At 43.6% G+C, this 15,822-nt stretch overlaps 1 protein-coding gene across 14 annotated transcripts in view; it reads left to right on the top strand.

Moving 5' to 3' along the window:
• Positions 1–15,822, top strand: part of TSNARE1 (t-SNARE domain containing 1) — a 462,256-nt gene that overhangs the window by 227,907 nt on the left and 218,527 nt on the right. For all 14 annotated transcript variants that reach the window (XR_013946781.1, XM_080580846.1, XM_080580849.1 and 11 more), the window contains one exon: positions 12,670–12,834. Coding sequence is in view for 13 of the 14 variants with exons in the window: in XM_080580846.1 (XP_080436972.1) it covers positions 12,670–12,834 (165 nt within the window). In the remaining variant the exon portion in view is untranslated. The remainder of the gene's footprint in view (positions 1–12,669; positions 12,835–15,822) is intronic.

Genomic DNA, 15,822 nt, shown 5'->3' with positions numbered 1-15,822 from the left:
AAAAGTCCATCCACCTGTTTAAAGGTCACTTGACTATATATCACTGATGGAGGATAAGGGACATTCACTAAAATACTTGCCAGAATCACTTGCCTGGATCTACTCCTTTATTATATAATCTTAAAAAAGACCCTCGAAAAAAGTCAGGCAAATTTTACCATGTTCAGCACTGCTTGTGTTTGGAAATACCACAAAATATTTACCTAGTGTTTGTCAGTAATGAGTTCCTCTGTCATCTTCACAGCATCCTTGCTTTATTAAATCTAGATTTATTCAAAATGTTTTTGATCTTTTCAGTTTGTGGTCACAGAATCATAGGATATCCTGAGTTGGAAGGGACCCACAAGGCTCATTGAGTCCAACCCCTCGCTCTACACAGGACCACACGAAAAACAGACCCCATATCTGAGAGTGTTGCTCAAATGCTTCTTGAACTCCATCAAGCTCAGTGCCATGACCCCTGCCATGGGGAGCCTGCCCGGCGCCCAACCACCCTCTGGGTGCAGAACCTTTCCCTAACACCCAGCCTGACCCTCCCCTGTCCCAGCTCCATGCCGTTCCCTCGGGTCCTGTCGCTGTCCCCAGAGAGCAGAGCTCAGCGCCTGCCCCTTGTGGCTTGAGGGACTTGATTTGCTTTCTATTTAGAGGTCTCTTTCTCATCTGGAGACACCTCGTGGGAGTCATCAGTTAATTACTCAGATGGACTCTGCTTGGCTCTGACTTGCTGGATTGTTTTGAGTATATCACATTGACTTTATGTTTTCAGGTTTCCAGCCTGTGACACTGCCCTGCTTTGTTCAGAGTTGGTATTGAAATAATTTTCTGTGAGGTGGACCAAAGGGATGAGCACCCTTTGCTGTAGAAGACAGACTGTTTAAGTCTTGATGCCTCATTTTTCCTTATGGTGAAATCTGGCGGATAGTAATTCCCAACTGTAGAAGGCTGAGAAATGCCTGTAAGTGAAAATAGGTTATGTTTGCCTGCAGAGGCAGTGCTGTTGTCCCAGAGCTAGTCATTTCTGTGCTGAAGCATCTTGCTGCTTTCCCAGGATAATGCTGCCATAACTTGAGCGGGGGCTCTTCCGTGGGTGGTGCCAGAAGCTGTGGTTGGATGAAGGAGCCTTGTCCCATCCTTCTGCTCCAAGCTCAGCCCCCGGCTTTCCTCCTCCTCTCCCCCAGAGGTGGACCTTGCTCTTACAAAGATGCAGGACCCTCGCCTAGTCTACCCAGCCGAGCAGCTGACCACCGACCCCAGCAGATGCCCAGCAAAGCTCCTTCAGATGGGCAGTGAAAAGCTGCCTCTGGCTTTTGTCCACGTTTCAGGTCAGGCTTTTGGGCAGCGGCTGAAGTGTTGTGACTGCAGGCAGTGCCAGGGCTGTGAAATGGGCAGGTGTTTAGCAGAGCAGCCACCAAACGGGAACATTTCTCAGTTTCAGGCTGTGAATGTTTCCTTGGACTCTGAGCAGTCCACCGAAACTCCGGAAAACACCAGTAGTGAAATGAGATTAACAGATTGCTGTCAAAGAGGTTTGTTTTATGGGAATCAGTTGTGTTTCTGAAAAAGAGTAGCTGAGAACTCCAAAAAAAGCAGAAGGAGATGAGGATTAACAGGAGTGGCTTTCCTTCGAAGTGCATGGCGTTGAAATATACTCTGGTTTTGCCACTAACATACAAATCCAAATGCTCCATTCTGCGTAGCAGCTATTAGGATTCAGTAAATGCACCCATTTTCATACCTTCCATGTAAAGCAGTGAATTTCTTGAAAGAAAAGGACGTACTTTGTGTTTCCAGCATCTTCCTACTTTTCCCCTGCTCTGCTCTAAAGGGTGGCACTGCGTCCTTGCTAGGGGTTGTCTCTGCCGCAGGAAACCAAGCTGAATTTGGCTCTCGCCTCCATGTGAACCCAGGAAAAAGCTTCTCACTTTTTGTTTTTTTTTTTGCCCTAGACAGGTGTTAACAAGTGAGCCAGTGACTCATTCGCCTTCTAGTTCGCCTTTCTAGCAGGAACCTGCTCTCCAGCTGCGTGGCACATACACCGGGAGGCAGAAACAACACGGTCCCTTCTAGGCAGTTGTGATGTGTCTGCGAGCTCTCGTGAGCGTGGTCCATTTGCAGAAATGCTGGGTGCTTCAGCTGCTCAGCGATGGAGCTGCAAGCAGGGGAGTTTTCTGCCTAGCATCAGGATCCAGGGATGACGTACAGTACAGCTCTCAGCCAGCAGTGCCAGCCAAAACACAGTGCCAGCAGCAGAGCTGTGCGGAGCCAGAGAATGATGAGAATATAATTCAGACAGCTAGGAAAGGGCAGGAACAGCTTTAGAAATGTGATGCGATGCTGTAAAAATACCGGTGAATGCTCTTCTTCAAGACAGTCCTAAAGGAACGTTTATCTGTTTGCTTTGCATTTATGGAGATGACACCTGAAGCTGCTGATAGTACAGGCAGCTGGCTTTGGGAAGGATGGGTTTAGGTATTTGTGATCAGACTTCCATCATTCAATAAAATGAGCTTCAAAATAAAAGGATGTTAGGTGACAGAGAGGGGGAATTTATACTTCTTTTTCACTGCTGCTGTTTCATTTCACTCAAGTTGCCACAGGACCATCTATCTGCATAGCAGATAAAGTTCTCAAGTCAAGGGAAAGAAAGGAGAAGGGCTGGAAATAGGAATAGGACAAACTGCTTCTTCTCTTGCTTATGGGGCATCTGTAAGAGTTATGCAGGGTGAAAATAAGGCTGGTTAGAGGTGTGCCAGGGGGAACAATGGCAAGGCCGGGGAGGAGGCAATGGCCCAGCTGAAGTGCATCTACACTAATGCACACAGCATGGGTAACAAACAAGAGGAGCTGGAAGCCATCGTGCAGCAGGCAGGCTATGACTTGGTTGCCATCACGGAAACATGGTGGGACCACTCTCATGACTGGAGTGCTGCAATGTCTGGCTATAGGCTCTTCAGAAGGGACAGGCAGCACAGAAGGGGTGGTGGTGTGGCTCTCTATATTAGAGAGTGTTTTGATGTTGAGGAACTTGAGGCTGGGAATGATAAGGTTGAGTCCCTATGGATTAGGATCAGAGGGAAGGCCAACAAGGCAAGCATCCTGGTGGGGGTCTGTTATAGACCTCCAAACCAGGATGAGGAGATGGATGTGGAGTTCTACAGGCAGCTGGCAGAAGCTGCGAAATCATCAGCGCTTGTTCTCGTGGGGGACTTCAACTTCCCAGACATATCCTGGAAGCACAACACAGCCCAGAGAAAGCAGTCTAGGAGGTTTCTGGAGAGTGTGGAAAATAGCTTCCTGACGCAGCTGGTTAGAGAGCCTACCAGGGGAGATGCCCTGCTAGACCTTCTGTTCACAAACAGAGAAGGACTGGTGGGAGATGTGGTGGTCGGGATCTGTCTTGGGCAGAGTGACCATGAAATGGTAGAATTCTCTGTTCTTGGCGAAGTCAGGAAGGGGACGAGTAAAACCGCTGTCTTGGACTTCTGGAGGGCTGACTTTGAGCTGTTCAGGACACTGGTTGGCAGAGTCCCTTGGGAGGTAGATCTGAAGGGCAGAGGTGTCCAGGAAGGCTGGGCACTCTTCGAGAAGGAAATCTTAATGGTTCAGGAGCGGTCTGTCCCCACGTGCCCAAAGATGAGCCGGAGCGGAACTAGACCGGCCTGGTTAAACAGCGAATTGTGGCTTGAGCTTAGGAGAAAAAAGAGGGTTTATAATCTTTGGAAAAGAGGGCGGGCCACTCAGGAGGACTATAAGGATGTTGCGAGGCTGTGCAGGGACAGAATTAGAAAGGCCAAAGCTCATTGGAGCTCAATCTGGCTACTGCCGTTAAAGATAACAAAAAACGTTTTTACAAATACATCAACACAAAAAGGAGGCCTAAGGAGAATCTCCATCCTTTACTGGATGCGGGGGGAAGCTTAGTTACAAAAGATGAGGAAAAGGCTGAGGTGCTTAATGCCTTCTTTGCCTCAGTCTTTAGAGGCAAAACCAGTTGTTCTCTGGATACCCGGTACCCTGAGCTGGTGGAAGGGGATGGGGAGCAGGATGTGGCCCTCATAATCCACGAGGAAATGGTTGGCAACCTGCTACAGCACTTGGATGTACGCAAGTCGATGGGGCCGGATGGGATCCACCCGAGGGTACTGAGAGAACTGGCGGAGGAGCTGGCCAAGCTGCTTTCCATCATTTATTGGCAGTCCTGGCTCGCAGAGGAGGTCCCAGTCGACTGGTGGCTAGAAAACGTGACGCCCAACTACAAGAAGGGCCGGAGGGTAGACCCGGGGAACTATAGGCCTGTTAGTTTGACCTCAGTGCCAGGGAAGCTCATGGAGCAGATTATCTCGAGTGTCATCACGCGGCACTTGCAGGGCAAGCAGGCGATCAGGCCCAGTCTGCATGGGTTTATGAAAGGCAGGTCCTGCTTGATGAACCTCGTCTCCTTCTATGACAAAGTGACATGCTTGGTGGATGAGGGGAAGGCTGTGGATGTGATCTACCTTGATTTCAGTAAGGCTTTTGACACCGTTTCCCACAGCATTCTCCTCAAGAAACTGGCTGCTCGTGGCTTGGACTGGGATATGCTTCATTGGGTTAAAAACTGGCTGCATAGCCAAGCCCAAAGAGCTGTGGTGAATGGAGCCAAATCCAGTTGGAGACCAGTCACTAGTGGAGTCCCCCAGGGCTCAGTGCTGGGGCCGGTCCTCTTTAATATCTTTATCGATGACCTGGATGAGGGGATCGAGTGCACCCTCAGTAAGTTTGCAGATGACACCAAGTTAGGTGCGTGTGTCGATCTGCTCGAGGGCAGGAAGGCTCTGCAGGAGGATCTGGATAGGCTGGACCGATGGGCTGAGGCCAACTGTATGAAGTTCAACAAGGCCAAGTGCCGGGACCTGCACCTGGGGCGCAACAACCCCAAGCAGAGCTACAGGCTGGGAGATGAGTGGTTGGAAAGCTGCCTGGCCGAGAAGGACCTGGGAATACTGGTTGATAGGCAGCTGAATATGAGCCAGCAGTGTGCTCAGGTGGCCAAGAAGGCCAACAGCATCCTGGCTTGTATAAGAAGCGGTGTGGCCAGCAGGGCTAGGGAAGTGACTGTGCCCCTGTACTCGGCTCTGGTGAGGCCGCACCTGGAGTACTGTGTTCAGTTTTGGGCCCCTCACTACAAGAAGGACATGGAGGTGCTCGAGAGAGTCCAGAGAAGGGCAACGAAGCTGGTGAGGGGTCTGGAGAACAAGTCTTACGAGGAGCGGCTGAGGGAGCTGGGGTTGTTCAGCCTGGAGAAGAGAAGGCTCAGGGGTGACCTTATTGCTCTCTATAGGTACCTTAAAGGAGGCTGTAGAGAGGTGGGGGTTGGTCTATTCTCCCACGTGCCTGGTGACGGGACGAGGGGGAATGGGCTAAAGTTGCGCCAGGGGAGGTTTAGGTTGGATATTAGGAAGAACTTCTTTACTGAAAGGGTTGTTAGGCATTGGGATGGGCTGCCCAGGGAGGTGGTTGAGTCACCATCCCTGGAGGTCTTTAAGAGACGTTTAGATGTAGAGCTTAGTGACATGGTTTAGTGAAGGACTTGTTAGTGTTAGGTCAGAGGTTGGACTAGGTGATCTTGGAGGTCTCTTCCAACCTAGACGATTCTGTGATTCTGTGAAAATAAGTGACAAATGTAGCCCTTGCGATCAGCCGAAATTTGCTGTAGAAGCTGACGCTTTCCATGGGCAAATTATTTGACCTAAGGCTGTGCTTGGTGTCAGCCCCACCACCTGAGCCTGGTGGGAAGGGCATTCTTCCTAAATTTCGTCTTCACCTTGGGGTGAAAATACGCGGCACTTCTTAAAAGCACATTGGATATCAGAGAGCTAAACCTCAGGCCTCTGGTTTATTTTCCTTTTCTTCGTCTACCACAGACATGTCATTTAATTCTCCAACCCTGAGTACAGTGAGATCGACTCTGAACTAGAGCAGCCCTAGGAGCTGAGGTCAGGATTGCTCAAAATGAATTTGGTGGAGTAATAAAGTCTTGAAGGAAAAATAAAGAAGAAAGAAACAGTAGGAGGTATGAACTGGGTACTCTGTTAGTAAGTCTCTTCTAGTTCCAGGAAACTAAATGGATTTTCTTAGTCTTCATGACTGCAGAGACTTGAATGATTGAATTTATAAATGCTGAAAAGCGAATCAGCAAAATAGTTTCTGTTTTTACATTTTCCCTAAAACTAGTAATTTCTTGCAGACTCCATAGCAGGAAGCTGGTAGAAATGGTGATTTTCTTGCTCAATTTCAGGCCCGCATCATTCAAAAGTAAACAACTTGATCAAGAGTGAAGACAGCAAAACATGAGACATTCTAGTTAATTTAAATAAAAATGTACTTCAACCCTTCCCTTTATGCTAATTTTTGCATGCTGCTTTTTCTCATGCTACATTGGTGCAGAGTAATCACATTTACATAACTCGAAGAAAATGCTGAATGCATTTCTGTATTTGCCTGTGTTAGAGATGCATGCAGGAAGGATGGAAAATATCCCCCTGAAAGTGGCCTTTGTTTAGGACTTAAAGGCAGTAGTTTAAAATGTGCCCAGCGTTTGAGTGAGAGGGAAGAGCAAGCAATGGTTAATTTGTGATTGCATTTCTTCCCCTGTTGTTGTGGGAAGCTCCTCTCCTAAGATAACAGAGCTCAGATTACCAATCACCACTGCGATCTTCTGTGTGAAAGATAATGCAAAGTTGTAATATCACTATTTCACTCCTCTAAAAGATTTAGAGGTCCCAGGCTGCTTGTTCTGTGCCTGCCTGAGGCCTTTCTACCTGTAATTGCTTTGGGCTTTTGCTTGGCGAGAAACAGCTCTAAATCTCATTGAGACTCCAGGGTGAGTTGTTTTGGAAGGGTGGTTTGAGAAAGATTATCTAATTCGATTTATTTGTCTTCTTAACCTAGCTGTATATTGTAGATAGGCAGGCCAAACTGGCTATTCCGTGCCATTTTTGTCCTTTTCGGCTTGCAGTGCCAACGTGCTATTAAAAATGTGTCAGGCACAAGCAAGTAGCGTAACGACGGCAGTATTCTGCACAGTGGTCCTCCATGCAAAGTATTTTATTGATCTTTAATGCAGGCACTCTGGCCTCATTATTCTACATGCAATAAAATGCGAATCTCTGAGCCTGGATGCTAGCGAGAATAGGATATCCTCATAAAGTGTAGCCTGGCTGTTTATGTGTCTATACATACTATAAAGCAGGAGATAAACATCTCTGCATTTGCATTTTGTGTGAAAGCCAGAGCCAAAATGTTACCCAAGGAGATGTGAGAGCTTGCAGGAGGTGTGGGAGGTGCGTTGATTACTGTGTGAGCTGGCCATATCCCTGCTGGAGGCACGGGAAGCTTCTGGAGACTGGAGAAGACAGAGCACCTTTCCTTGGTGTGCTGCCTGAGGTGTGTAAGACCTCTAAAATACTCTTATTTTCCTGGCTGCAAAAGGTTTCCGTGCAACAACCTGCAATACGTACTACAAAATTAGCTTATTATTAGTGAGATGACTTCTGCCTGGGCTTGTATAAACTTGGGGGTGATCAGGGAATTTGTGAGCTATGATGTGCATAGAAAAGGAACGTTATTTTCTGTTTTGGGATGGTTTTGAGCTGAGGCAAGTGGCCCTGTGTAGTAGAGCCAGTCACCAGCCCCCTTCTTCCTGCATTGATCCTAATTTCATGATTTTGGTTATTTTTCAGTGAACTTTCAGTAACAGAAAGTGCATAATGAATTTTGTGTTTCAGAGCAATAATGTGAAATAATAATGCAATAATAATATTTCAGCACAATAATGTGAAATATTTCAGCACATTAATAACTCCAAGACCTTGCAGGATGATCTAGAATAAATGAGACAGCTTTCAGTCATGAGTGTCTTCCAACCATGCGATAATGAGGACAGCTCTAACTGATTGAAATATGCACTTGAGTGGAGAAGTAGCCAGAAACATATTGTGTTCCTTCTCACACTCCAGAGTTAGGTTTTCAATCCAGTTAGGAGACTCGCCTTCCTTGTTTTGGCAAGAGCAATGCTGTCACATCCATCCTAAGGTAGCAAGGTGGGAGCTCTTCCTCTTCCTAGTTCTCCTCTTCAATTGCCTTCACACAGAAACCGAAGGTAGAAGTGCAAATGTCCTCCTCAGCCCTTCATCCCTCTGTCCCTCTGGTTGTGTCTTTCATCTGGGGGACACAGTCCGTAAACCCATCTCCAAGAAGTCTTGGTTATTTACGTCTTTTACAGATAGTTTTGGAACGACCGTGAGAGGCTGCAATAGCAGCTCACATCGGACTCCTTAATCATCTGACTTGTATCTAATCTGAGCTGAGCAGAGTGTGTGCTTGTGTCTCCCTCTTTCTGCCTTACAATTTTGCTGCGTCTTCATGGTTTTCGGATCCAGGTTTTGCTGAAGTGTGGAAAAGAATTTTTCCATTGAAATCACTAAACCTTTCACTGGTGCTGAGTCTTTTCTCACCTATACCCGGTCAACACATCGTGTCCTTTATCTGTAGTACCTGTCCAAAATGCCTTGTTTGCTTGATTATTTTAATATCTGGTAAGGGAACAGCCTGTAATGAGCAATCAGAAATTACATCGTTAAAGTTAGAGACGTAAAAGAGAGCTACAGGACTGAATTGTTACCAGCACCCACCTGCAGGATATTCCCTAATTCTCTGAAGATGAACCCCGCAGGTTAGGTGATATTATAGCAGGAGTAGTTCAGGTTAGATTTCTGCTTCTGGGCGGAATTAAGAGCCTATTAACAGAGGTCATTTCAGTCCCTTCCTTGCTGGTTTTATGTGACATGGGCTGTAAAACTACTGATACTGCTGTGTACGTAGAGAAGAAATTGTGCATGTTAGCACCCTTCTTTTGTCCCAAATAATATACAAATGGGGAGTGAAGCAGACACAGGGCTGGCTGGGGGGGACTCGTCTTCGGAGCGGTCTCAGATGTGCAGCTTCTGATGTAAAGATTTGATGGCTGGTAAAATACAGATACTGGCAGAAGTTGCCCCTTCCAGATAAACTTTTTTTTTTCTTTTTTTTTTTTCCCTTTTCCTCTATCAGCAGCTGCATATAGCATCTTCCCTTTTGTAGAATAAATCTGATAAAAAAATGTAGTTGTAAGCAGGAATGATTTTATCCCAGTGAAGAGATTTTATCCAACAGAAAAAAATGTTGTGCTGGGGCATAATTTTTCAGATATGATGAATAACAACAAAGTATGACCCTCAGTCCTAAGAATTTAGTTTTAAAAGAACTACTGAGCATATCAGATAAACTCAACTTTTTCTCTCCTATCATTTTTTTTTCACAGGCAGTGTCTGGTTTATAGATACATCTTGACAAAAATCTGCCACAGGCAAATTTCAACAAAAGAGCAACTTCAAACACATCCAATTAACAATTTATGAAAGGAAATCCAACAGAAAATTACATAGAGATTCACAGGGCATAAAATTTGGCACTAAATCAAATTTAATGCAGAAATGCCTGTATGGGGAGTTATGGCCCCTTGCAGTGCATTGTCAAAAGGAACTTTATCTGTGGAGGCTCAATGAGTGCCCTCCATCATATTTCTTCTTGCTATAAATAAGAGATTTTGTCAGATATGGCAATGAGCAAAACTCTAAAGGGAAAGAAATACACCGATAAACCCACTTATACATAGTTTTCAATCAGAAATATTAAGTCATTAGATTTCTTCTCATTTCCAAATCCAGGATTTGTTCACTTTATCACTGAAATGAGGGACACTCTAGCATCAACAACCACAAAATCACTTTTAATTTCTCTGCACAGCCGGCCGCCATACAGATCCCCCTAGCAGGTCATGATGCCTACAGTTAAGGTTACTATGGAGCCGTTTTCGTGGCTGGGAGGCAATTTGAGACCCCCTGCATTCTGTTGTTTCACAGTTCACTCGTTCATTCAGCAGTTGTGGTTGGGTTTTCTCAAAAGATGTTAAGGACACAAAATCACATAATTGCCTTCAGCAGCTCTGAAATTAACTTAAGCCACTACTTTGTTTGGAGAAAAACATCTGTTTCTAGACCATTATGTATTTAAACTCGTAAATAGCCGGCTTTTGTAAGAGATGACTGAGCAGCATCACTTGCATTGCTCTACGTGTATTATATTTGCGGGTTATTTACAGATAGTAGGACCAACAAGAGAGGATGACAGATACAGTTGACAGAAGCCAGACCAAGCATCTTTGTGATACAACTGTAGTATTGCAGGGACTAATATAATTTGAGGAGCTGGTTATTGTATTGCTGAATCTCCTGTTAATCCTGTGCTCCCACTTCAGAACAGGATGGGAAACATTTGGTAATTAGCAAATTTGATATCTTCCACTGAAAGGGATATATCTGCATGGGGAAGCATGGATTAAGGTGGCCATTCACATGCATTTAAATCCATGGTACAGCAGCTTTGTGACCATAGCACTTCACCAGATCATTGCTTTCCTGCATCTTCAGAGGTCAAACACATGAGCCCTTCCAGCCTTCATCACCTTGTGTAGTATAACTGGTGAAGATGCAAGAACTCCTCTATCACTAAGAACGAAGCATTAGAATACCCCATGGTGTGTTTTCTTTTCTTCTTGAGTCCATTAATATAGGTTTTTGGCAGTGAAACACTCAACTAGATAAGTTAGTGTCCGAGGCACACAATAATTGGTGAATAAACCCCCCCAGAGTATTGTAATCCTATTAAAATATGTCTTTTAAAGTGTAAATGCATTTTTAACCTCATTTTAAATGATGATTTTCTTCCTGTAACACACCCTTTCTCTGTAGATAACAGATCCCAGGGAAGCAGAAGGTGAAACAAAGATGTTCATGTCAAATATTTTGATCTTCTGTTTATATGTTTGAAATATACTTGACTCTATACTGCCATTTTTTTCTGCATGCTTCTACTTCTTCCATTACCCTACTTACTTCATCACATTGTATAATTTTCTTCGTCTGCAACTAGACAATGGTGATAATAATAATGAATTGCTTTTGTTAGGCAAAGTCTATATTTAGGCAAAAGTTCTTTAGTCTCCAAATGCAGAAATTATACACTTTTTAAAGAGTTAAATAACAGTTTCCAGGTGCCTGATATTCTTCAAAATCTAGCTAGTTTGCGTGTCTAAATGTGACAGTAATAGTTAAAAACTACCCATTTTCTCTATGCCTCCTTCACAGTTCCTCCAAGGCAGATCTCTAAGCAGAGCAGCACGAAGTAAAACCCCTTATAAGTGGCTTTTTTTGCTCATTTTCCTGCCTCCCTCTTGCATGATCGGTTAGGTTTCTCGTTCGTGCCTAGGTGATTTGACATTTTTTTCCACTGCGACTTCCACTGCAGTCCTTACAGTCTTCCAGTCCTTCTGCACCCTTCCAACAAGCTACGTGATGGCCTTGCATCCTGTCCAATTTGGGAGAATTCAGGGCATTTAACGACTTTGAGAACTTAGCTGTAGCAAGAGAGCAAAGGCCTTTATTTCTCAAACACCACTCCTTGAAGAGCCCCAGCGATTGTGTTTCTGGTTAGTCCAGATTCAGAGAACTGAGCACGCTCCTCAATGGTTGTGCTTGTTTTCTCCTGTAGTTTTTGGGGACTTTGGGGACATTCAGGTCAAGAGAGTGCTGTAGCAACTGCCATTTCGTCTTTCAACTTCATAGCGCTGGAAGCAGTTGCAATGTCTTTTTATTGTAACTTTTGACTGGGAGTCAGAGCTCAAATCAAGGCCAGTTTGAAGGACTACGTGCATTATTTGAAGTTAAATACCCATGAACTTGTACGATTGGAGCCTTCTGCGGTGCCTATTAGTTTAGGACTTGGACTTGACCTCTGGACCGTCCACACCAACCTCGTGTCAGTTCATTCTCTTGAGTCCTGTCTATACTGAATCGTCTCTATAGGCGCAGAAGCTAAAGGCTGGGAGCATGAGAAGACCTTGCAAAACCTCCACAGTGTAGATGAGTTGGATCACGAGCAGGCTCTTTGAACCTGGCTCAGAACACAAGCACAGCTCCTGAAGGCAACACGAGCATCTAGCTACCTAGAAATTAGTTTCTGACGTTGAAGCAAAAGCAAGTCAGCTCTACAGAGGAAACACCATAAAGCTGTGAGGCTGTGAGGTTCTCATACTGATGACTGTGCAGGAACATTATAATCAATGCCTTGCTTTTTTTTTTTTTAGTTGTATTTATAGTTTCTCATAAATAAACAAGATAGCATCTTTGTTTTCTTTTGAAAGTTGGACTGTAAAGTCTTCAAGGCAGACACATAGGGCTTATATACATCTGAGAAAGCATCTAATTCTAGAAGGTTTTACAGTAAAATCAATGAGGTAAATGTATGTTTTTTTTCAGCTGCATGTAAATGTTTTGTTCTGTGAGAATTGTCAGAAAACAGAAACTGGCTGCTGGGGCTCTAACATAGCTCAAGAGATCTGGCTTCAGGTCCTAACTCTTCCTCAAGACCTGATATGTGTTCTCTCATGTGACTTCCAGTTACTCTCTTCACCTTTTCACTATGGTTTATGTAATCTATTGTACGACTGTTTTCTTTCCTGCGAGAGGGCTGTATAAAACTGAACCACAGTTAAATTTCCTTTGCTTTCTTTCTATTCCCCCACCTGAGCAGAGCCCTAGGACTCCCTTCTCTGACCTCGCTGACGATGAGAAGATCTTTAACGGAGGAGATGGCATGTGGCAAAACCAGAGCCAGGATCAAGCCTTGCTCTCAGAAATCACGGAAGAGGATCTGGAGGCCATCCGTCAGCGGGAGGAGGCCATTCAGCAGATTGAGGTCAGTAACCTCCTCTTGTCGTGGGCTTGCGAGCTGGAAGTGCAGGTTCCTTGTGTTCTGCATTGCTCAACGTGACAAAAAGAAATGCTAATTAACGTGGCTGCCTGTACATCATCGCTACATATAGGAGAGATTATCAGGCATTTCTAAAACTGGAACTGAGTGGCAGAAGGAAGAACTAGAAACCTATATGACCTGTAATAAAAATGGCAAGTAGTAATTAATTTTCATTGGCTGGTATTTTCTTCTTCCATAACGGCCTGTAGTAAGGTAGTTTAGTTGAACTTGCTTTTGAACAGCAAAACAACTTTCTTGGTGTGTTGTAGAAACAATTGAAACTGAAGTTTGGGACAGAAAATATTCATCTTTCTCATTAGAGAGAATAATAAGTAGATGAAATAAGTTGATTTTTTTCGAGAATTGTTGCTTTGTCACAGTGTTTGGATATTCTTAATATAGGTAAAAGAAGGCATACTCTTTTTCCTCACTTTTTTTTTTTTTTATTAGAGGTGCTATAAATATAATATGGTAAAGGGAACAAAAAGAGGTCTGAATGAGTTAAACATCCCACATTTTTCTTTTTATACCTCTCTTCTATGCTTTCGGAAACTCTTGTTACCCAAATTTAGTTAATAAATGAGTAAAAACTAGAACATAAAATCTTTCTAATGTGTATGCTTTTACAGGCCTAAACTCAAGCTGAACCAAAAAAAGAGGGCTTCAGAATAAATCAGAACATTTAATTAAGGACTATACTTTGTCCTTTAATGGGATTGAGCTAATTTTATCAGAATGGATTTTGGTTGTGGTGTAGCAGGAATTGTGATTGAGTTAACAGTGGTAAAAAGGACAAATGTTCCTGCTGTAGAATGGTGCTGTGAAGGTTTGACCTCTGCACACAGTGATAGTTACATATGAGTCAATCCTGTAAGTAGGAAATATTGATGGTTTTATAGGAGTGGGTTGAGGTTAGCGTACATCTAATCTCTGTTATGGTTTGCTGAATAGAGATGATTGACCTTTGTGCACTTGTGTGCATTACTAGGGATGAAATTGTGAAAGAATATTCTCACATTGAGTATTTTTGGGAGTGAATTAACTTTTCATACCTGGGGAATCTCTTTGCACCCACCAGGACAAACTCTAGGGAACTCTGTTTCAAGAAGATGCATGTTTTGACATGATCTTGTACTGTGATGTGCAAGAAGGATGGATGCAATGGTATTTCTGCATCGTGTTGTGGATTAGAAGGATGTTGTGATTGTTTATTCTAAAATATAGTCACTGCTTTTCTCTTTTCAACTTTATCCTGCCCTGTTTCCTTCCCAGGGGAGAAAAAAAAAAGAAAAAAAAAAGTAGTCCTTATTTTACTGTTTAAAATTCTGTGTTTGTGCCATAGTAAGGTATTTCTCATGGTGCCACGCTGGACCACGTGGCCATGCAGGGGTACTCAGGGTGACTTCTGCTGTTCCCTCTCTGTATTGTACACATCTATGCATCCTGAGAGCTGCTTTCCAGTGGCTTGTGGAAACGGGAGGAAAGCTGCTGGTGTTGAAAGCTGAGGAGACAGCCAAGGAGTTTGGGTGAATATAGTCCCAGTGCTATACAACTTCTCAATAAATGCAGTGCTCATGTATTTTGCAGATTGCATATCTATTGATTTGGTAGCTTCTGCTTACCTTTCTGCTTAATATTAACTTCCCTCTGAATAACCTATTTGGCTTTTGCAATTAGTGAAGTTCAGACTTGTGCTTCCCAAGAATGTGTGCACTGCTTTTACCAGTTGTTTTTCCTCGTCCCCAACATAGCTGCATCCATTTTGCTTTGCTATCTGAGATCCGTGTTTATCCAGTAAGCAGGACTGCATTCCACATACGTTATTTCAAATGCAGCTAAAACATTTCTCCCCAGGAGGAAAGCATTTAGGCCCAGCAGTATTTTATTTAACATCTCTTTTGAAAGAAATATAATGAAAATGAAATGGATTTTTGGACTGCATCATACCTCTCCCCAGCTGTATTTGAATAAGCAGATGGTGCTTTTAAATCATTTTCACTGGGTTTTGTTTTTCTGTTTGTTGACCCACATGAACATATTTCTTGTGAAAAGACTCATCTTGTACATTAAAACTTCCCCAATTTCATTAGAAGTTGTCAGTGTACGGAGAAGGGACTCATTGAGCTCAAAGTCACCCTTACAACTTTTTTTTCCCAATATGCTTTCGAAACCAGTAACTAACCAAGAAGGCTAAGAGGAAACATTATTCTTAACTGTCAAACCCAACTAATAAACTAAATTTATCACCAAATTGATATATAGCATTTGTACTCCTGTGCTCTTTGGGGACCAGAATGAAGAACAGAGCAGTGCAAAACATATTTTATGCAAGTAGATTGGCCTTACTGGGATTGTTACTTTTCTGAGCATCTAGCACCAGAAACACGCAGGTCTTAAGCAGAGCATTGCTAGAACATTGTGTCTTCTGGGGCACACTGATAAGCACATAACTTCAGAGAAGCTCGTGATGCTGGTACCAGTGTTGGGCCTCTTCTTTTGGAGACATCGAATTTGTCCTTTTTGCAAGAACACATATAAAAACGTTTTTTCATTGCTAAAGGAATGAGGAAATGAATTCTCTTGCCATCTCGTGTCCTCAAAAACAGATATAAAATTGGGTCCATAATAGATATCTTCTTAATGTTCCAATGGCTCTTTCCCACTTCTGTGTTTTCCACATCTCTAGAATCTCTTCAGAGGTGCAGGTTAATGGGACATTGTTCTCTGTCATGAACGTCCCTTGAAGCACTTTTCAGTGTTCACAGTTTCTACCTAGAAAGATAACAGCCATGTCAGAAGTTCAGCTGGCTGTTCATTTTATTTAAATCTACTTCTTTTGATATTGCTTGCAGATTAAAAATAGAGAAGTCTGCAAGGGAGATGTCTCGCCAAAACCTTACATTTTGGATAAAGATCTTTATTGCTTGGAAA

The sequence above is a fragment of the Anser brachyrhynchus genome (genome assembly GCF_964034855.1).
Source record: "Anser brachyrhynchus genome assembly, chromosome: 2".
Lineage (NCBI taxonomy): Eukaryota > Metazoa > Chordata > Aves > Anseriformes > Anatidae > Anser > Anser brachyrhynchus.
This window is presented reverse-complemented; position numbering and strand designations above follow the sequence as displayed.